The 20,556-nt window shown below is 42.7% G+C and overlaps 1 protein-coding gene across 1 annotated transcript; it reads left to right on the top strand.

The window, feature by feature from the left end:
- The first annotated feature begins 3,719 nt into the window (after positions 1-3,719).
- On the top strand, positions 3,720-20,268 carry lrrc52 (leucine rich repeat containing 52). Its single transcript, XM_026158741.2, has 2 exons — positions 3,720-4,520; positions 19,801-20,268. Exons 1-2 carry the CDS (start codon positions 3,872-3,874, stop codon positions 20,139-20,141), a joined length of 990 nt encoding a protein of 329 aa, XP_026014526.1. The 5' UTR covers positions 3,720-3,871; the 3' UTR covers positions 20,142-20,268.
- Positions 20,269-20,556: the final 288 nt, after the last annotated feature.

Below are 20,556 nucleotides of genomic sequence, written 5' to 3'. Positions count from 1 at the left end.
ATTTCTCCAAAGGAAAAACAAAAAGATGTGAAGTAGTGGATCTGAAGGGAAAGGTGAGTGACACCTTTAATGATAGAGGTAGTCCTCTCCTCAGGTTGGGGATCAGACGGTCTGTCTGGCACTTGACAGCTGACACTGAACACACCCTTATTAAAAAATAAAGATACGCTCACACACTCCACACAGGTGCACTGTCACATCCATGCAGACGAGCATGACACAGAGCGCATGCCGCTCTCACGTGACCGTACGAGACAAGACATCGAATGCCGCGTAGCCTGGACACATGATGTTCCCTCAGCTCACGCACGCATGCAAGCACATGGATGTACACAAGCCCCTTTGGAAGCTGACACCATTTTGAGCAGTCAGGGAGGAAAGTCACATTAATGATTCTGATCACCAGGCTTTACCAAGGCGGTTAGCCGCGAACACGATCCAGCTGGGCCATTTAGACAGAAACCCACGACAGAGGGAGCAGACGGGCCGAGAGAAACCGACACTGATCAAATAGGCTCATTTTTCTCCAGGCCGCTCAGGGCTCGGTGGAGCTTTACTTCAATAATCATACATCAGACTGGAGATAGATAACCATGCTGGACCACAACAGCTCTGAAATGAAAAGATGTAGGTGTCAGAGCTGTAATATTTTACAGCTTGTTATCTGTGTGAACTCTTATTATGAAGCAGCGCCTGCTTGTCTCCTCTGGCCACATGTTACTCGACTGACTTTCCTTTCTTAGAAAAATATCATCTTAAGGGGCTGTGCAATTATCCAACCAACCTTTGATCATTTATTCGCCTTCAACCTACTCGTAGCAGTCCTGACTCCAGGTTGGAAACCAGTTGGGCATTTGTAAATGTGCTTTTTTGGGCTATGTTTTTAGATTTCAAGCCTCCCCCCCCCCCCCCCCAACAGCAGTGAAATAAAGGTCACTTGTCTTAAATACTGTTTTAATAAAAGTAACAATCTTATTCTTGTTTTCCTATATTTGATTAAAAAAAAGATTTACACTACTAGAATAACTTGAAATTGGGTTTCTTGGAGAATAAACTTTTTAGGATGAATAACAGATTTATCAGACAGTAGTGTCAGGATGCCTGGGTCGTTGACCCAGGGTTTTTGAGTTTATTATATTATTTATCATTTCTAGTCTTTGGTTTCTTTGAGTTCTGTCTTATGGTTTATGTCTCTGTCTTCTCTAGTTGCTCTGTCTCCCCTTGTCGAGTTCGCGTCGCTGTGTATCCTTAGTTGCTTTATCCCCATGTCCAGTCAGTGTCTGTCTGCCCTGGTCCCATGTCTCTGTTCCCTCTGTTGCAGTGCCTGCATGTGAGTCTGTGTCTTTAGTTCAGTCTATGTTATGTTTCCTGTTTTACTTTGAAAGTCCGTGTCTCATGTATATGCGTCTGGTTTTGCTTCCTTTGTCTCGTTAGGCCTGATTTGCCCCAGCTGTGTTTCCCTCCTGTTACCCATTCCCTGATTGCTCCCCCTGTGTATTTAAGCCCTGTGTTTCTCTGTGTCGTGGTCTACCCTCATTTATGCTGTGTGTTCTGCCTGCTCGCTCATGTAAGTTTAGTTGGATTTTTGTTACGTTTGCCAGCAATAAAAGCTGAGTTTTGAAATACACTTTTGCCTCCGAGCGTCTGCACTTTGGGTCCTCCTTACCACCACTCCTGCCTGCACACAGCCCTAACCTGACAAGTAGCTCTGAAGGCAGATGGAAAACAATGAGAGACCACAAACAAAGAAATAGTTACTGTGCTTGTAATTTTCTTTTCATTATTTTTAAATAAAAAGGATTAAATTTACTAATTTAAAGTTTTAAAGGTGTTGGTGTTTATGCTGATCTAACTGGCTCCTGAAAATTAATATTTACCCCTGACATTCTAATATGTTAAAGCTTCCAATGTTGTGTTGTTGTTGTTTTTTTAAACCAAGATTAAGGTTCTTCATTGATTGCAATAAAAATGCCACCAGGGTGTTTGTAAATCAAAGAACTCTGACTCTCTTGATCTCTGGTTTCATGTTCATACCAGATTGGGTTAATTCCGTTTAAGATTGTTGAAAGTGGCATTTTATGCTCCTCACTTCATGTTTTCAGAAGAAACAAAAAATTTACGCTACATTTTAGACTCCTGACAGCAGTCACCTTTGACAAAACACAACCAGCTATTTCTTATATGCATGTTTAAGCTCCTGTTGTGGTTTAAATATGCTACTAGCTCAAATGAGGAAGTCCTGCCCTAAACCCTTAACCTTTGACCTGACATATGTTGGATAGCAATAGTGTTTTTGGGGTGAAACGGTCTTCCGTAAGAAAAATTTCAGGGCATTAGTATTGCTTCGTTTGAATTTGGATAGCTGACAAGATATTTGTACAAACTAAAATATAATTTGGGGTTGTTGTTTTTTTACTAGAAGCAAAGGGGATTTGTAGCTGAGCTGCAGCCAGTTTAACTACAGTTGGATTGATGAAGTCCATACCTCTATGTGACCCCTTAACGAAGGAGCCTTTGACCTAATTTCTCTGACTTTTGAACTATTTCCATCTCTGACACCTGTCGCATAGCTTTGCATAACACCTTTGCTTCACTCATCTCCCATTTGAAAGTGAACTTTTGAATGACACTAATGGGATGTGACAGTCAACATCCTGTCAACTTACTTCCAACTGTAAGACAACAAAACGTGTGGCATGTGGATAAGGGAGTGTGTGACTGCCTGACCAAATTAAAATCTGACTATGCCAGAAAAAATTAATAACTACGCGCGCGCACAATCCAATTTGAATGCATTATGTTGTCAACAAGCCGCTGGGGGAAAAGACAAGGGAGAAATTAGCCAGTGGACCACATGAGATAAGGCCTGTTAAATTTGTGCATGGCTAAGAGGCTGCTGCTTTCAGACAAGATTATGATTGAGTTGTTTTCATTATTATTATTATTATTATTATTATTTTATGCGCGCACACACAAAAACACAACGGCACGAGGACTTTGAGTTTCACCGGATGGTCGGACGGTTTGCTCTCTGGACGTCTGGTTTTCTAAAGAGGGCAACACCTGCTGACGTCACCACTACAAATTGCCCATAGCCAACACACACACACACACATACACACACACACACACACACCACAAACTGGACTTTTGTGTGTGCAGAGCTGCAGTATACGCGCGGATGGAGAGTCAGAAAGGGAGGGCGCACAGAGCGAGACAGCATCAGTACAGCGCGGCAGTGAGCCACGGTCACACAGGGCTGAGTGAGCGCAGTGGAAGGACGCACTTTCAGTTGCACTCCTGAGGGAAAAACACGACTTGCCTGCTGGACGGTGGCGCACATCACTCAGACAAACACAGTCAAGGACACATGTGAGCCGAGTGCGTCTCCACGGAGAACATTTCGCGGACTCTGCGTTCAGGATTCAGGGATTTGTTTTAATTTAATTTAATTTTTTTTTTGCGTAAGTCATGGTATTTGTTTGGAAACTAAATAAACAATGCTCTCCGATGGAGTCGACTAATTCGCAAAGATGAGACTCGGAGGGGGCGATCGACAACATTCAATGGTTCTTTGGTCTCCTCAGGTGGGACAAAGTCCGATAAGCTGCACAAGTCTCACCCACTGAGCCTGAGAAGCGGTCACCTTCTGAAATGATGTCTGGTGGCGACGTGCGTGGTGCGCCAGCGTGCGTGTGAGTGACTGACCGATAGCCTTTCTGAGAAAGAGAGAAAGAGCCTGGATATAAACAGGAGCCGGGATTTCAGGCAGAGACAGCCAGATACTCACACCCATGCAGGATGCCCGGAGAGCGCCGGAGAGTCCTGGTCCAGCTCAGCCCGAGTTCATGACGCTCTGGGCGGCCTCGTCATGCGTCTCTTGCCCGAGCCCAGTGCCCAGTCCCTCCGACTCCTCTTCCTCTTTATCTTCGTGATGGGGGTGGCCCCTTCACCGGCTCTCACTGCCGGTTGCCCTGACAGATGCGTGTGCGACGACCAGCTGGTGGTCCAGTGCGCTGGCCAGGATCTTACCCAGTTTCCCAATGACCTCCCCCTGGCCACCCGGCAGCTCATAATCTCGAACAACCGCATCGGTGACCTACCGGCGCTGCAGCTCAACTACCTTTCCGATCTGGTCTATCTGGATTGTAGCAACAACTCACTGACAGAAATCTCCGAATCCACTTTCGGGAACTTGAGGAAACTCGCTTATCTGGACTTGTCATTCAACAACCTGCTGCAGATTGAGGACCGGACTTTCGGGCCCCTAGCGTCTCTGGTGATGCTCCGGCTGACGGATAACCCGAGTCTGGGGGAGATCCACCCGGATGCCTTTGCAGAGAACATGGCTCTGCAGGTGCTCGATGTGAGCCGGAACAACCTGACGACCCTCAACATTAGCAGCCTGATCGCTCTGCCTGCTCTGAGGTCTCTGGGGCTCAGCGGCAACCCATGGAGATGCGACTGTGACACAGAGGACCTCTGCCTTTGGCTGCAGATAGAGGGATACAAGTTCCAAGGTGAGGTTGTATGTATACACAAACGGGCATTTATGATGGTTTTAAACACTTAAAAAATGATAATGTATTTTTTACTTTTATATGGAACATAGCACAACACATAAATTGGTCCATATATGCATGTTTATTTTTCAGTTGGCAGCAGTCTTTTGTGAGGTGATCACTGTGCGTTTGGCTGCTCTTTCCTGGAAAAGAAACTACTCTTACTTTTAAGACCTAAAGGTTTCATCATTTGTGGATGGCTTAGCTCCTGATGATGGGCCACTTATTGCACTGTTGCTCTCCTTTTATTCTGATATGTATACACACATATTTCCAACCTCCCCCAGGTGTGCACAGATGCACAGTCAGATGCTCTTTCTCTTTCTGAAAAGCACACACTCACAGAGAGAGAGAGAGGCTCCAGAGCTAAGAGTTTGACCTCAGAGTCAAAGTAATCTGAAGATTTTGTTCCCCTGCTGATCTCTGCAACACAGTCCCTCCAAACTGCCCTTCACGTCTCAGTAATACCTTGAGTTTACCCCAACAAATAAGCAGCCTCGTGTTGTTCTTACCTGGAAGGCATCAGCACCTCGGCTGTAAAATCCCTTAAACACAGAGGAAGAATGACCCACGAAGAATTTGTGGACTTGTGACTTTCTCAGAGAGGACAAGCTCAGGTGATCTTTGCTCACAAAGGTTAATTGAGCTTAACTGTAAGCAGGTGAATTGGGTTATCGCTCGGGACAATGGATTGCTGTCTTACAGCTGGTGTTCATCCCATCAATGTCACCGCTTTGTTTATCTCAGTCCTGAAGGCAGAGATAATGCTAAGAGGATGATTGTGTCCTTTTGTACCTTTTTTTACTTTTTACTAACCTCCCCTGCTTGCACACACACACACACACACACACACACACACACACACACACACACACACACACACACACACACACACACAGACTTTAATGAACACACATGCAAACAAAGTGCCCACTTGGGTGTACTGGAGCTCACATTGTTGGGCCCCTCAGTCCAGATGGTTAATGATGATGCTCTAAAAAATTGGCCTCCTGTGCTCTTACTAAGGACAACACGTACATGTGTGAAGCGTGTGTGTTTGTCTGTGTGAGAGAGAGTGACTCACCCCACTTAGTGTGGAAGCTAGAGGTTAAGGGGGACCCTCAGGCCAGGACCCATAGGAAATTTAAGTATTAAGGGACACAGAGCTTTAGAGGAAGGCCACATAAAGACAACAAGTACCCAAAGTTGTTATCCACCTTTAGACATGCAGTTCCTAAGAAAATCAGAACACATTTTCTAACCCGAGAGCTTCTGAACTGTAAGTGACACAATCCAACACCCACAGCTGAGCCACTCTGCCTTAAAAACACTCACACCTGTAACAGTTAATAATTATGAAGTGACACTCATTCATCATCGCACCGCTCTATAAAAGTTAGAAACGTGATCAGTGGAGTTCAGACTTTGTTCATTGAGAAACACATATCGCACACCCTCCATCGCTCAGGCTGACAAATCAAGTATGAACGTGGCATTCATAAACAAACACGTAACCAGTTTAACGAAGTGAACGGGGTCAAGCGAGCACGTGTGTGTGTTAGAGCATGTAGTTGTGTTTCTGTGGTCGTGAATGCCTCCTGATCAGACTGCAGGGCTGTGAGTCTAAAGCACAGAGACTCCAGCTGTCGCTACCTCTCAGTGTGAATATGAATCAGGTGCATGCAAGTGTGTATGCTTGTGAGAGTTCATCTTCAGACAGACACAATAACTAATTCAGGATTGTTTTCAGTTTTGCTGCTGCTGATGTTTAAGGTTATAATACCTGGATTCAAACCAAATTTAGTTTGGTTTGATTGTTTTTGTGTTTCTGTTACAGATTTTGTGCTTTTTGTCGTTGTTAGGTATTTACATGCCCGTCATTTTTAAGAAAGTCACCCAGTTTTTCTTTTTGTTTGTGCTGGTTATGTGTGACTGACAAAGGCTGACATGACTTGACTCTGGCAGCCATAATAAAAGAGAGACAACAAGAGAGAGAGCGACAGAGTGATTGAACGAAGAGACACAAAGACAGAGTGGATGCGTTTCTTTAGTAAAGTCACGAAAAAAGCAAAAAGACAAACCGTCAGGAAAGTCTCTGTCACAGAGAACGAGTCTGAGCTAGAGGTGCAAGCAGTCGGGTTTTATGGTTGATGTTGTAAATTTCTTCCTGGTCAAGAAAGACTTCGAAAAAAAATGTTAGATAAAATGATATTTTCAGAAAGGGAAGCTTAATGTAATTGTGAAACAGCTGCTGTTATTAAAAAGGGTCTAAAATGAACCAAGAGAAAAGAAGTAAAGATACTTTTAGTTAATCATGTATAATATTTAGACTCTATATTGAAGGAGTTCTGTCATAATGGCGCTAGGCGTGGGGTTTGGCGCTGGGGGTTTCAGTTACAAGAGAACTGGAAGGAAGAAGACCAACAGCACCACCTGCAGATTTGCACCCCAGGAAATACTAATTTAATAAACCTTAATTATTTTGCAAATTGGTAGTTAAAGCACACAGACTCATTAGTGGCAAGGCAGAAGTGTGACAGATTAATTTCAATAGCTTATTTGACAAATCAGTCGCAGTGAGACACATTTGGTGAGTCGCTGGTTGCAACCCTGAGTGAGCCTTTCTCAGTGTAGATTGTCTCCGCAAGTGGCCCCCAGCTAGTTGTATTAATTAGTTATTTTTGCCTGGAGTGGTACTTTAATATGTTTTTTAGCTTTGTGACTGTAGTTGGCTTCTTTTATAAATATTATAATAAAGTAATATTTTAACAAATTTTGTGGGTTTTTGTGTGGTTTTTAACTTGTTTTCTTTTGTTGGAGCACTTATTTTTGAGTTATCGACTTGTACAAATAAAGTATTGAAATTCATCTGTCACACCTTTGCCTTGCCCGTAACAAGTCTGTGTGCTTTGGTTACTAATTGTTGATATAATTTGGGATTATTAGATTAATGTTTACTGAGCTGAAAAAATCCCCTGGTGGCGTTGTTGGTCTTCTTTCCTGCAGTTGTTTTGTAACTGCCCCCTGCCACAATGACAGACTTATCACTTAACTCAGCAGTTTCCTCAGCTCTGTGAAGCATTTTAGCATCTTTCAGCTATTTTGTTTTACATTCACTGATCACTTTATTAGGTGCACCTTGCTATTACTGCGTTGGACCACCTTACGTTTGCAAATATGCCGTACTTCTTCATGGGATAGATTCAACGAGGTGCTGGAAGCATTCCTGGGAGATTTTGGTCCATTTTGATATGACAGTGTCACACAGTTACTGCAGATTTGTCATGATAGTTGCACATTAATGCTGTCAATCTCCCGTTCCACCACATCCCAAAAGTGCTCTGTTGGATTGACATCTGGAAACTGTGGAGGTCATTTGAATATAGTGCATTGCCATGTTCAACAATCCATTTTGAAATGATTTGAACTTTGTGACATGGTGCATTTTTCTGCAGGAATCAGCCATCAGAACATAGGCACACTGTGGCAATAAAGAGATGGAGAGCAATGACTAGTCAGCAGCAATACTCAGGTAGGCTGTGGCAATGAAAGGATGCTGAGTTGGTACTAAAGGGGGGGGAAGGCGCGCCAAGAAGATTTCCCCAGCACTATTACACCACCAGCAGCCTGAACTGTTGAAACACGTCAAAACTAAGGCACGTGTTCATGTTTAGACTAAACTCTGACCCTACTGTCTGCAGGAGAAATTGAGTTATCAAACCAGGCATTTTCTAATTTTCTATTGCCCAATTTCGGTGAGTCGTGATGTCAATCATAGCCTCAGATTTCTGTTCTTAGATGATAGGCACGCCACCCAGTGTGGTCTTCTGCTGCTTCGAGGTCTGAAGTGCATTCCTCAGTTGTTGCAGGTGGTTATTTAAGATATTGTTCTCATGCTATAAACAGCAGTCTGTTCGTTCTCCTCTCGCTGGATATTTTCTCATTTTCAGGCCATTCTCTCGAAGCCCTAGAGATGGCTGTGTGGGGTAATGCCTGGAGATCAGTTTCAGTTCATTTTGCAGCAGTGAGTTGTAGAGAACCTGATATTTATAGAGCAAATGAATAAATCAGAGCTGAAAGGAAAAACAGTAAATGTCAGACTATCAGTAATCAGGTGGACAAGCGTGCAACTCCAATGTAAAAACAGCCAGTTGTTCACTAATATGTTAGCCACATTCATCTAACAAAGCCACTTCTGGCATGTGTAAGCTGCACCCAAGAGAAAAAAATAATAAATGCAGTTTTAGGGAGAAACATGATATTCATGGAGAGAAAAATAACCTCAGTTTGTTACTTTGTTGTGTCGTGCACATAAAACGCTGTAGTGCGGAGACATTTGTCAGTCATGGACATAACTTCTTACATTACAGGCAAACTTCTCAGCAATAATAATAACTCATTCACTTTGCTGCACTTCACAGTGTGTCGGGTGTTGATTTTCTGCTTTTGGGACATGTGCTGTCTAATGATGCTGATGTTCACACGCCACGGTTTGCATGAAGTATTACATCCAGCAAAGAGGAAATGGGATTTTTTTCTGTTTATCTGTCAGTTTCACTAAAAGTGGAGTCTGGCTTAACATAGAAATTATTTAGATGTGGATACGGAAACTTTTTTACAGCTGCAAGACAGGGCAAGGTGCGAGAATATCCAAATCTTTGCAACCACGTATCAAACTGAAAAAACATAAAACAGAGCGATCACCTTGCTGCTCTGAAGAAGATATCAGAGAATAACCTGGATCCATGGACTTAATTCAGTTGAAGGTGTGCCGTCTCGGACTAGTCTTGTTTGTCATGGCAATAAATCAACAAGAAAAAGGTACGTTCAGGAAGATTTTTATATAACATTGTCTGTTTGGTCATGCGTTCCAACAACTCTGACTTACCTGTCATGCTCTGATCTCCATTCTCTATTATGAGTTGTCAGTACTCAGGGAATGTACTTTCCCTTGTCATAATAACATTTCAGCTTGTTAAATGCCTTGCTGTACTCACTGTAGGGTGATATTTGACAAGTGTCTCAGCTAAATACACAGACTTTGAGTGGCTTGTCCTGCCTTCGGGCTGGCAGAGCTTGTAGTGTTATGACTCCAGTGTTGGGGAAAGTATTTTCTGGCTGCTCATCAGTCCCCTGGATGGCTGGGAGCCCAGAGGCAAAGAGCCAAGGCAGGGGGGCCACGCATGGGGCAAGAGTTAAATATTTATAAAATGAAAAAGACAAACAGAGGTCAGCCAGTTTAAAGATGTCACAGTGAAAGAAAGACATTAGGTTTCTCAGAAATTGCACCTGATTTTGACTTTAATGAAAGCGAATCTTTAATTACTGAAGAAATTAGATGAGATGAGAAGAGAGAGAACAGCTGAAGTAACACAGGAAAAGAAGAGAGGACAAAATGAGAAAGGACAGAAAGGGATAATAAATCGGGCAAAGAGATTAAAATGAACTTTGGGTACAGCAAGGAGAAATAAAACAAAAAAACAAAAACACACAGACTATTGAGGACTTACCAATCATCTATGCCCCAGATCTGTCACTCAAACCCATTAAAACATTCATTATGACAAGGAGGCATCGATTCAATTTAATACAGGTAGATGATGCATTATTTATCAGCTGGAACCATTCCTCAGACCCATCTGGTGCAGAGAGGCATATCAAATTCAACTGGTCTCCTTCAATAGTGTAGCCTCTATGTATTTTTATGTCTCTGTGCATTTTACTGTGTGAGCTCGAACGCAGGATTGGTGTGATGCTTGTGTGGGTGTGTTTGTGATGTGATCACCTGAGGCACAGAAGGGAGATAGCACAGGTGTGTGAGTTCATGTGCATGACTGCGTTTACATGCTGCACGTATGTGCACGTGCGTGTGGCAAACCAAGCATGTAAGCCAAGAGAATGAAATTGGAAAAGAGAGCGGAGAGTGTGAAGATGACGGAGCAAAAAATAAAAAAAACTCAGGGAAATAGGAGGATGTAGAAGATGAGGGAAACGGGGCTGAAGAGGAGAACAAATGCAAACGTGCTAGAGCGGGAATGAAAAGTGGAAGGTGATAAAGAGGGGGGCAGTGACAAGAGATAGAGGAAAGAGAAGAGAGATGGAGCTGCTGCTATCTGACCTTCACTCTCTCTCTCTTTACTCATTCTCTGCCAAAGGAAGAAGGGATCATATGGAGAAATGATAGATAGGAGGATGGTGGTAATCTGACTAATGCCATATTTGAGAAGAGTGTGAAGGCGTGTGTTATTCAGCCCTAGTGGATGTGATGGAGAAAAGGTCAACTATTCTTAGTCTTCTTTGCCTTCCCCAGTATGATGCATTTAGCTGGCTAAACGGTGAGATATCCGAGCTTCGCCGTGAGGGGAGGGCCCCCAGAATGTCTTATGCTGGATTTTGTAGGCTTGTAATGAGCATGACTGGGAAAATTTGGAGATTTAAATATGTCTAGGCATTTTAGGTAAAGCAGTAAAAATCAAGTCTCCGTTTTCTAAATGGAAATTATAATGTATGCATCGTTCCTTATGTCTTATCTCGTGTAACTGTTATTTAAAGTACAGCAGAGTCTAAAGTCTTGATCCACCCCTCGTTTTTAAATATTTTCCTTTCAATGAGCCAGACTATCTCAAGCAATAGATCTCCAGGCTTTTTGAAGGGTTTTTCTTTCAAAATTGACTGACCAATTTCAGAAGAATGTTTTTTCTTTCCCTTTGCAACTTGACATCAACCTATGAATCATTCAACAATAAAAATGGGCCTACCTCATGAGCCAGTGTTGTGTCTACACAGTAGCAAATAACCTGTATTGAATTGTATCTGTAGGGACTTTATTATTTGCAGCCTGTTGCAAAAATACATTATTTGTTCCTTTTAAAAATACCAAAGAAAACACAAGCATACATTTATATTTTTCCACCAACAAGGTGATCCCGATAGAGCTATGTGAAAGGACCCAGAACGACTCAGATATGGCTGCTCTCAAAACTTTTATTTATTGTGCACTTTATTGTGTCTCTCTGTCACCTCGAACTCTGCTGCTGTCAGCTGCTTCAATCGCCTGCCTCCTTCCTCCGATCCTGCCGGCTACTGAAATAGGGAAGTCATCCACCACAGCTCCATCTTTATGGAGGTGCTTTCCAATACAGAACAAGCCAACTTTAGTAATTTCCATAGACTGTGAATGAAAGGTGGACATAGCCATACAGTGTGTGCAAAGCCCTTTTTCTGAACCCTTGATGTGACCCTTTTGATACCAGATATCTACAGCGCAGTATGGATCTTTAACATGCTTCTTGTCAGTACTGGGGCCCGTGATTTACAAAATTAACATAATTTTATATTCAGAAAGACTTAAAGTTAGTGAGTGGTGCCATAAAATCACTGAAGCAGTGGGGTGGTTTTCTCTTAGACTTCTATACAATGTGATTTAACAGATGTCTACTCTACTAATCATTAGAAAGAATTCAGGTTTTACGCCAAGATGGCGTTACTTTACAGAACCTATGCACACTCTATGATGTTGCCTCTGAGTACAAATCTGAGACATCAAAACAACACTGGTGAATTGCAGTGATGGTTCCGGAACAATTTTATTATCATAATATACAAATAACACAACAAATAACACAGTGATATCTGATAGTAAATCTGCAGGTTTTGCAGTATGGTCTAATTTTCACAAATCCCTGAATGAATGATAGTATGTATTAAGGACATTATTGTCCACTGTAATCTTATTGATTCATAAATAATTCTTCAAATTCTGTTCTTAGTACTCTTCCTCCACCTGGAGGTCAGAGGTCATAAAGGCAACAGAGAAGAATGGGTTGTCAGAGACGTATCATCAGGGTAGCTGATTAAAGGCTTCAGTCAAGGTGTCTGGTTGAATAGTGGCCTCCACTAAGCGTGTAAACACACAGAAATATGTAAAACAGACTTAAGTTAATTCTCTGTGATTGAAGGTATTAGAGGCTGCTCGTATCTACGGCTTCCACATGTACAGGACCAAAACTGTACTAATTACCATGTGCACTGGCGTAATTAATCTGTTTATAAATAGCTCCGCTCCTGTTTCACAGGATAGCATCTCTGCCCCTGCAGGGTAATAGCTCAGAGATCTGATCATACATGTGTGTAATGTGAACATACTGTAAATGCACACATGAGCTTAAAATGCAGACCTGCATCTTAAGGTCCTTTAAACTACAGGCCTCTCTTGTTTTGTGTGCATTCACAAAAAAGAAAAAGAAAAAAAAAAGCAGTTGTTATTCCGCTGCTCGTTGCCGTCTTATGCGAGTGAGCATCAGAGACTAGTGAACAAGTTAGAGTGAAGTCAACGAGTCAACAGCATTTTTCAGCAGCATCTCATCCCCACATTAGCAACACCTCCGGGGAAGCAATGAGCCCGCTTTCCTGTCAACACCGAGCCTGGAATCTACCCAGCTGATGATTAGACACTGAGACTGTATCACCCAGGCTCAGTGACTGACACTCACAAACACTCATGACCTCTGATTACAGATGCATATGCACACACATACACTGCTTATAGTCACTGGATTGCTATATTGTGCACTCTTTCAAATAAAACAGGAAGTCTTAGTTCCCATTCACAATTCCTGGAAAGTTCTGCTTGATCTGAGGCTTTTAGAGAGGTGCTTACTCGTGTCTTGGGCTTGTGTGCCTTTATATCCGCTTGTCTATTTTAAAAAGTAAGGTGTTACATGATTGACTGCTTATGTTTATTTCCTCCTGTGATATTTTTATCCTTATAAGCACTGGCCAGGTGTCAGTGAGCTGCAGGGATTTGTGTCCGGTCATTAGCACACTGACATAACACGGTGACATTATGGCATGCACAGCAGACATAATTGGGTAAAAGGTACAAAAAAACAGGCAGGTGTACACCATGCAGGAAACCAAGAACCAGACAGCAATAACATTTTACCGACTGCATATTTCAGAATCTAAGTGTAGGGCAATATGAAACCACCTGGTTCAGGCCACACTACGTCATAATGAGTGTGTATGCCTTGCCCTGCAGCTTGTTTAAGGTGTGTTTGAAAAATGGGGAAACTGCAGTGCAGTGAGCATGCAAACTGTCAATTTTTCGAGGCTGCAGTAACTGTCCTGAAACTGCTGGAATTAGACTGCACTCAAACTACTCTGCAGGAACAAATAGCGCAGGCACACATCTCTTTATCTTTGTGCTCCACACTCGCTCTCTGCTCTCTCCGAGCCTTTCTCATGCACATCCACACAGTCCTTAACCTGAAAATACCCCTGGTTTAGCTCTCGGGGTATTTGTTTCATTTTGCAGAATTGTATAAGTGCTGCACCTACTGAGAAGTTTTAATGAGACAATGAGCAGGTTAACTGCACAGGCAAATGGAAAGAAGAGCAAATGTTAGCACAAGTTTGCAAGTAACACCCTTTTATACACATTTAAGTTTTCAAAAAGGTGTGCTTAAAATGAATTAGCACCTGTACTGAATGGGTACTATAACTGGACATTTAATGAAACAGTCTTCAGATTAGATATTAACCGGAGAGAATGGCTACAATGCCTAAAATGCTGGACTTTAAACAAGAAAATAACAGTTTTAACTACATTCACCAAAAGTACCAGTGCATATCTTATTAAAGACAAAATTCAGTGAAAAATAGCGACTGTGAAAAACAGGGACAACTACTGAAAATGTCAAGGGCATGCTGCCAGAGTGATGGCTGAGTGATGGGATGAGTGAGAAAACAGTGAGTGACAAGGAAACAGACGGTGAAGAGAGACTGAACACAGAGTGAATCATCCAGGCTGCCACCTTTTCCTGTATTCTGCAGTAATACTCACATTATTTTCTCTTATCTGGGATTGGAAGCGGCAGTGAATTATCTCCAAAGCGTAGCCACAAGTGTGCAGGATAAATGTATTTGTGGGCGGGAATTCAGACGTCTTCCTGTTGAACGACACAGAACCAACTGGTAAATGGCCTGTATTTGTATAGTGCTTTACTGGTCCCTAAGGACCCCAAAGCGCTTTACACAACCAGTCATCCACCCATTCACACATTGGTGATGGCAAGCTACATTGTAGCCACAGCCACCCTGGGGCGCACCGACAGAGGCCTTCTCCTGTAATCCGTTCCTATTACCCGTTGTATTCTAAAAGTTATTTCCTTATTACTCCCTTCCCTCCACCTGTGGCTTATCCTTTTTCTCTCCTCGTCTGTGTTTAGCCATTACTCGATCTTATCGTGTTCATCTCCTGCATGCCTCTCATCCATTTGGGGATCCTCTGCATTTTTATTTATCTCATTGTTTACTTATTTGACTCACTGCTCGACTTTGGTAAATCCTGCTCAACTCTGCAGTGCTTTTTGTGGTCATGTTCTTCCAAAATTTGCATTAAATTTACACCTTTCTTGTTTAACATCAGGCTTTGTGTGTGCTTTTGACAGAAGCCCTTACACATGACACCTGCCCAGCTCACACCATGTTACAGTCTAAAACTCTTAACTCTTTAGATTAAATACAACAGGCTACATACACTCGCTGGTCACTTTACACCCATGATGCACATCTCCTATTAGTCTATTGGATTGATATCTGATTATTGTGGGCTAATTTTCATGTTCAGAAACCAGTTTGAGATGATTGAACTTTGTGACATGGAGGGTTTTTCTGCTGGAAGAAGCCACTGGTGCGGTCATAAATAGATCAGGAGTCTCTTTAATTATTTGACTGATTCATTATAATCTGGGTGTTACAAGGGCATACAGCCAGTTTGTGGGAGTCAAAATTCTGGCTAGGTCATAGGGGATCAAATATTTACTTCACTCAATAACCTGCAAATTAATTTTTAACTTTTATGTTTTTTCTTCAAGGGCAGCACGGTGGCACGGTGGTTAGCACTGTTGCCACACAGCAAGAAGGTCCTGAGTTCAATTCCACCATCAGGCCGGGGTCTTTCTGTGTGGAGTTTGCATGTTCTCCCCGTGTCTGCGTGGGTTCCCTCCGGGTACTCCGGCTTCCTCCCACCGTCCAAAGACATGCAGTTTGTGGGGATAGGTTAATTGGATAATCCAAATTGCCACTAGGTGTGAATGTGAGTGCGAATGGTTGTCTGTCCTTGTGTGTTAGCCCTGCGACAGACTGGCGACCTGTCCAGGGTGTACCCCGCCTCTCGCCCTATGACAGCTGGGATAGGCTCCAGCGCCCCCTGCGACCCTGAAAAGGATAAGCGGTAGCGAATGGATGGATGGATGTTTTTTCTTTTGACTTTTTTGGTTGATATTTTGCCTCTCTCCATTAAAATGAAACAGGGGGTCAAAGAATTATTTACCCCACTGTATGTCTTGTGCTAGGATGAACTCATTAAGTTCCTATGCTTGCTCATTTTAATTAAATGCAATACAGTTTTCTTCCATTTAATGCTAATTCACAAGCACTAACTCATGGCACTTTGCAAGTAAAAAACTAAAACTTACCAAGTGTTTATGAAAAAAGTGCAGATCCAGGTTACTATTACTGCCAGTAAATCTTATTGATCTGTATCATATGATCCTTTTGTCAATGGTCAGTTCTCATTTTGTGTTTTAATCAATGAGAAAAGGGCTGCTTTTCATACAAAATCAATTGGAAGACAATAAAGAGAGTCATGTGAATTGAATACGTTTTCCCAAAGTAAGACTTAACTTTTGCTTCTGTCAGGCTGCCTGATTATTGTTAACTTCACAGCTAACACTAAATAACAGGAACATGGTGGATGCATCGTACTTTCATGCTTATCTATTGTTTAAATATTAGAGTTTTCTGTTGAAAGATTGTTTTAGTGTGAGACAGTGTTCTTGTTTGTTCACTTTGCTCAGACGCACACAGAGGAATACAAGTGGAGCACGCTCAATCGGCATACTGCCTTTCATCACACTTTAGAGAAGAACAGGCAGCAGTACCATGCAGCCAAGAACTGTGACCAGAGTTTGAATTGTTACAAGACACATGAAATGTTGACGGAAGAAGAACAAACGAGACCCCAATACCCCGAGGGACCTGTTTGCTGTTGTGAGTCTGCACAGCCTCTGATTGCACCTCACTGTTCCAGCATCCGGTTACGAATGTTACATTGCAAGAGAGAAAAGAAAACACCTCACTGCATATACGCAGGAAAACAAATCCTCACACCAGCCTCGAGGCAACATTGGCAAGGTAATGAGACAGAGCAGACCAGCTAGCTGTGCCAGAAACAGTGGAAGACGATGACAGAGGGACAGCCACGAACAGTGAAGACACATAAGGAAGTTTAGTGCAGTTTTCCAACATATGAAGACCTTTCAACATAAATAAGGTAACATGGATAAAAGATTAGTGACAAGCAGATTAAAATAATAAAATAAAAACAGAACTGACCTTCCATACTTCCTCCACAGATTATTTTGTCCTGAGCTGTCCTCAGGCTCCTGCTGCAGCCCTTCCAACGATACTAAGAGGCAGAATTTCTCAAGCATGTCTTGGGTCTTCTCCCAGTTAGAAATGCCTGAAAAACCTTACTTAGTAGATATCGGGATCCCAAAGGGTAGTCAGACCTTTATCCATGGAGCTCGGCTGGATGCAGCCCAAACAAGTGGGTCCATCGCCTGTAGATGTGCCATTGTGGCCTGCTGCATTGTGGCTTGGGCAGCAGTTAAAGGAGGCAGCAATGGTGATCTTATCCCTTGGGTTCACAGACAGCCTATTTAAGGCCTATATAGATTTTGTATTGTAATAGTGAATTACTGAATGACATCAAAAATCCTTTGCAACAAACAAAGGCCATGATTCATTTCAATCAGGTGTCGCCTTTAGTGTCTTAGTGGAGAACAATCCTCGAAGAGCCAGTAAAGTCTTGTTTGGGTGGGTTTAAAGAGCCCTGTCCCTGCTTTCTCCAGGACTTTCTGATAACTAATTTCCACAAAGGAGAAATATAAAAGAATTTCTTCATTACATTCAGGAATGCGCCTGTTTTACTTTCACATTTCCAGCAGTAAATTTCATCCGTCGGTCCAATTTTGGCCTATTAACTTACAGACACTCTAAGGTTAATGCCATTTACAAAACTACCAGTGCGGTAAAATACAAACAGCATAATTTCTGTGTCTAATAATAAAGTATATAATCTTGCCCTTTGTGTTGCCCACTGAACACTCGGCATTAACCACTGTATTTGTCCCCTCTCAGTATTCTCTCCCAGCTTTTTAAATCAGGTCTCTTTTTCATGCCGATCACTTCTACGATTACTTCTAAAAGGGAAGCGAGCAGAGACAAGAGAGGGGCGATGTAAAATCTCTGTGCGTCTATTTTCTGATTGACTGTCAAAGATGGATAAAGAAAAAAGGTGTTACATGCAGAATATGTTCCAGTTTATCCTCAGTTGTTTATTTGCCACTGAAAAATTGTGCACCTCTGACAACTAATCCTGTTTTATGGTGTTAAATACTAACTCAGTGACCTCATACTCTCAGCACTCACATGGACAGCTGTTAAAAAGAAAAAACATCAAAGCTATTTGGTTACAGAAGAATACCAATCCATCACTTGACACATGCAGCAGACTTGACACAACATCAGCTCAACTCTTCTTCTCAAGAGTGGGAGAAAGCCCCCGGGGAGGTGATAAGCAACGCTGTATTGATCAAAAACATAAAACCACTGCAGATATATGTGTTGTGAAAGTTCTCCCGAGCAGGTTTGGGAAACCTTTTTCAAAACACCAAGTTTGCTTTGTTTGATTCCACTTTTCTTACCACCAGTATAATGTGTCTCGTGGTTATCTTGGGCAGAATAAAACACTTTAGGTTTGAGGTTCATTTGGGCGTCCTTCTAGTTCTTACTTCAAAGTGCTGCTTCTGCAAATCCCTGGCAAGTAGTCTGAGATGTATAGATCATATCCAGTCATTCTGTTCCCATTGCTCATTTCCATGTCCAGACCTTTGGCTTCATTGGTAGATGACTGCAGTTTAATTAACACTGTTAACAGCAATAATCCATCAGAGGAATGGAGCGCCAGAGACTTCGCTCATATTCTATGTTCTGTCTATCTTGTGATTCCTATTTAGTGTGTGCATACACTCTTTCTCTGTGCATTTGTTTGCATTTTTCTTCCTCCGTCCCTGTTTTGTGCCGTTATCTTTCTCTCGGTTTTTAAAAGTGCTCATCTCGATTTGTCCGTCTATCTCTTTTTCGGTCTCTCATCTCTCTCGTTTTCCCCCAGCTTGGAATAAAGAAAAAGAAAAAGCAAAACAAACACACAAGCTCGTTCCCTTTATGTAGACAAATGCAATCAAGCATGCAGGGAGGGTGGGAATGAAGAAGCATGGGAATTAGCCGTGCTTCTAAAGTAAGATGAACTGATAGGAAACAGCGCATACTGTTCTTGTTTCTGATTACACTACTAGATGCATGCAGAGCGAGTCCCTCTACCCTCCATCCTCTCTCTTGTTAGCGCTGTGTTCATATTAATTGATATACACGAGGGTACTGTATATGCTAATGCAAATTCACTGTAGCAGAATGAACTGATTCAAGGAGGCTAGGACAAGCACGGACAAAGAGATTGGGACCTATCTGGCTTCAGTAGTTGACCCTAACCTTTGACCTCTCTTTTGTTAAATCTCAAACCCCATAAATAAGTCATTTACTGTTTTAAAAGTGTCAGTGTTTCTGCTTTACTGTGTGGATGACAGTTACTCCGGCTGATTATCATTTTCCCATTACGAGCAGCAGATGTTTTGTCAGAGAAAACACTCCTTATCTTCTCACCAGTGCATAGTGATTTGCTGGTGTATAATGATGTACACGAGCGTAGGGGAGCGTTTATGTGCCCCAGGCTTGCAGTCAAGTCACCTTTCCTTGCATACATGTGCATGAGTATGTGTACAGCGTAATAATGATCCCGTGCCCTAGACACCAAAGACCCCCATTACTCAGAGGAAATCTGTTGTGTCTCTCGGGATCCTTTATCACAAAGGTTATCAGTGCATTTTTAAAAGCTGTTTGTTTGGATCCTGGCGTTTGATGTTTGCATACCTTTTTCTCCTGAGTAATTACATTTTTTCCCCTTTTCTCTCCCGATACTCTGCCCTTCATCCTCAACCACACACTGATTATTCTCTGCCACTGCTCTCTTTTATGATATGTCTTTCCTCATTAATCTCCTCTCTCATTACTCCTCCACTCTCTTTTTTCTTTTTCTTTCTCTCCTCACCTCCAGATGAGGGCCAGACAGTTTGCCACAACCCTCCGGAGCTGGCTGGCCAGCGGTTGGCGGAGGTCGGCATGCAGTTGCGGGCAGATTGCCACCAAGGCCTGGGCTACTGGGACTACCTCTTCTTCATCGCCATCGGCTTTGTCATCTTCTCGGCCGGTACGGTGTCGGCTTGGGTGATGGGCGTGCTAATGGTGCTGTACGAACGCTACAGCAAGCGAAAGAGCGAGGAACTGGACAGCGATGACGAGGACGAAAGGGGAGGGATGGGTGGAGGTGGGGGAGGTGGAGGGGGAGGTGGGAACCAGGGGAATGGTGATCTGAGCAAGCCTGGCATGCAAGTGTGACAGACTGATGTGAAACAACATTGGAAGAGGAAGAAAGAAAAGACAGAGAGGAGCAACTTGAAGTGATGAGAGGAGTCTGAGACCAAAGGCTCTGCTATGAACTAAGATCTGCCTGTCTCTCTTTGTTACAGATTTAGATATTGCAATATGCTCCTTAACATATAAGAAAGTGAGTGTGTATGCGTGCGTGTCTGCGCGCGCGTGTGTGAGTGTGTGTCTGCGAGAGAGAAAGAGAGACAGACAGAGACAGCAATAAGGATGACTATGCCTTCACTTCAGGAGAAACAGAATGACCTCTGAGATTATTGAGAGCAATAACCCCCCCACCACCACCACCACACACACACACACACACACACACACACATACAAACAAACATACACACACACTTTGCACAGATAGTCTATGGAGCTGC

The sequence above is a fragment of the Astatotilapia calliptera genome, chromosome 23 (genome assembly GCF_964374335.1).
Source record: "Astatotilapia calliptera chromosome 23, fAstCal68.1, whole genome shotgun sequence".
Classification (NCBI taxonomy): Eukaryota; Metazoa; Chordata; class Actinopteri; order Cichliformes; family Cichlidae; genus Astatotilapia; species Astatotilapia calliptera.
Note: the sequence above shows the minus strand (reverse complement) of the source record. Positions and strands in the feature narration are given on the sequence as shown.

Coding starts and splice junctions, on each gene's coding strand:
- lrrc52 (XM_026158741.2), top strand. CDS start 3,872: ATGCGTCTCTTGCCCGAGCCCAGTGCCCAGTCCCTCCGACTCCTCTTC. Junction 4,521..19,800: donor AGAGGGATACAAGTTCCAAG/GTGAGGTTGTAT, acceptor CCTCACCTCCAG/ATGAGGGCCAGACAGTTTGC.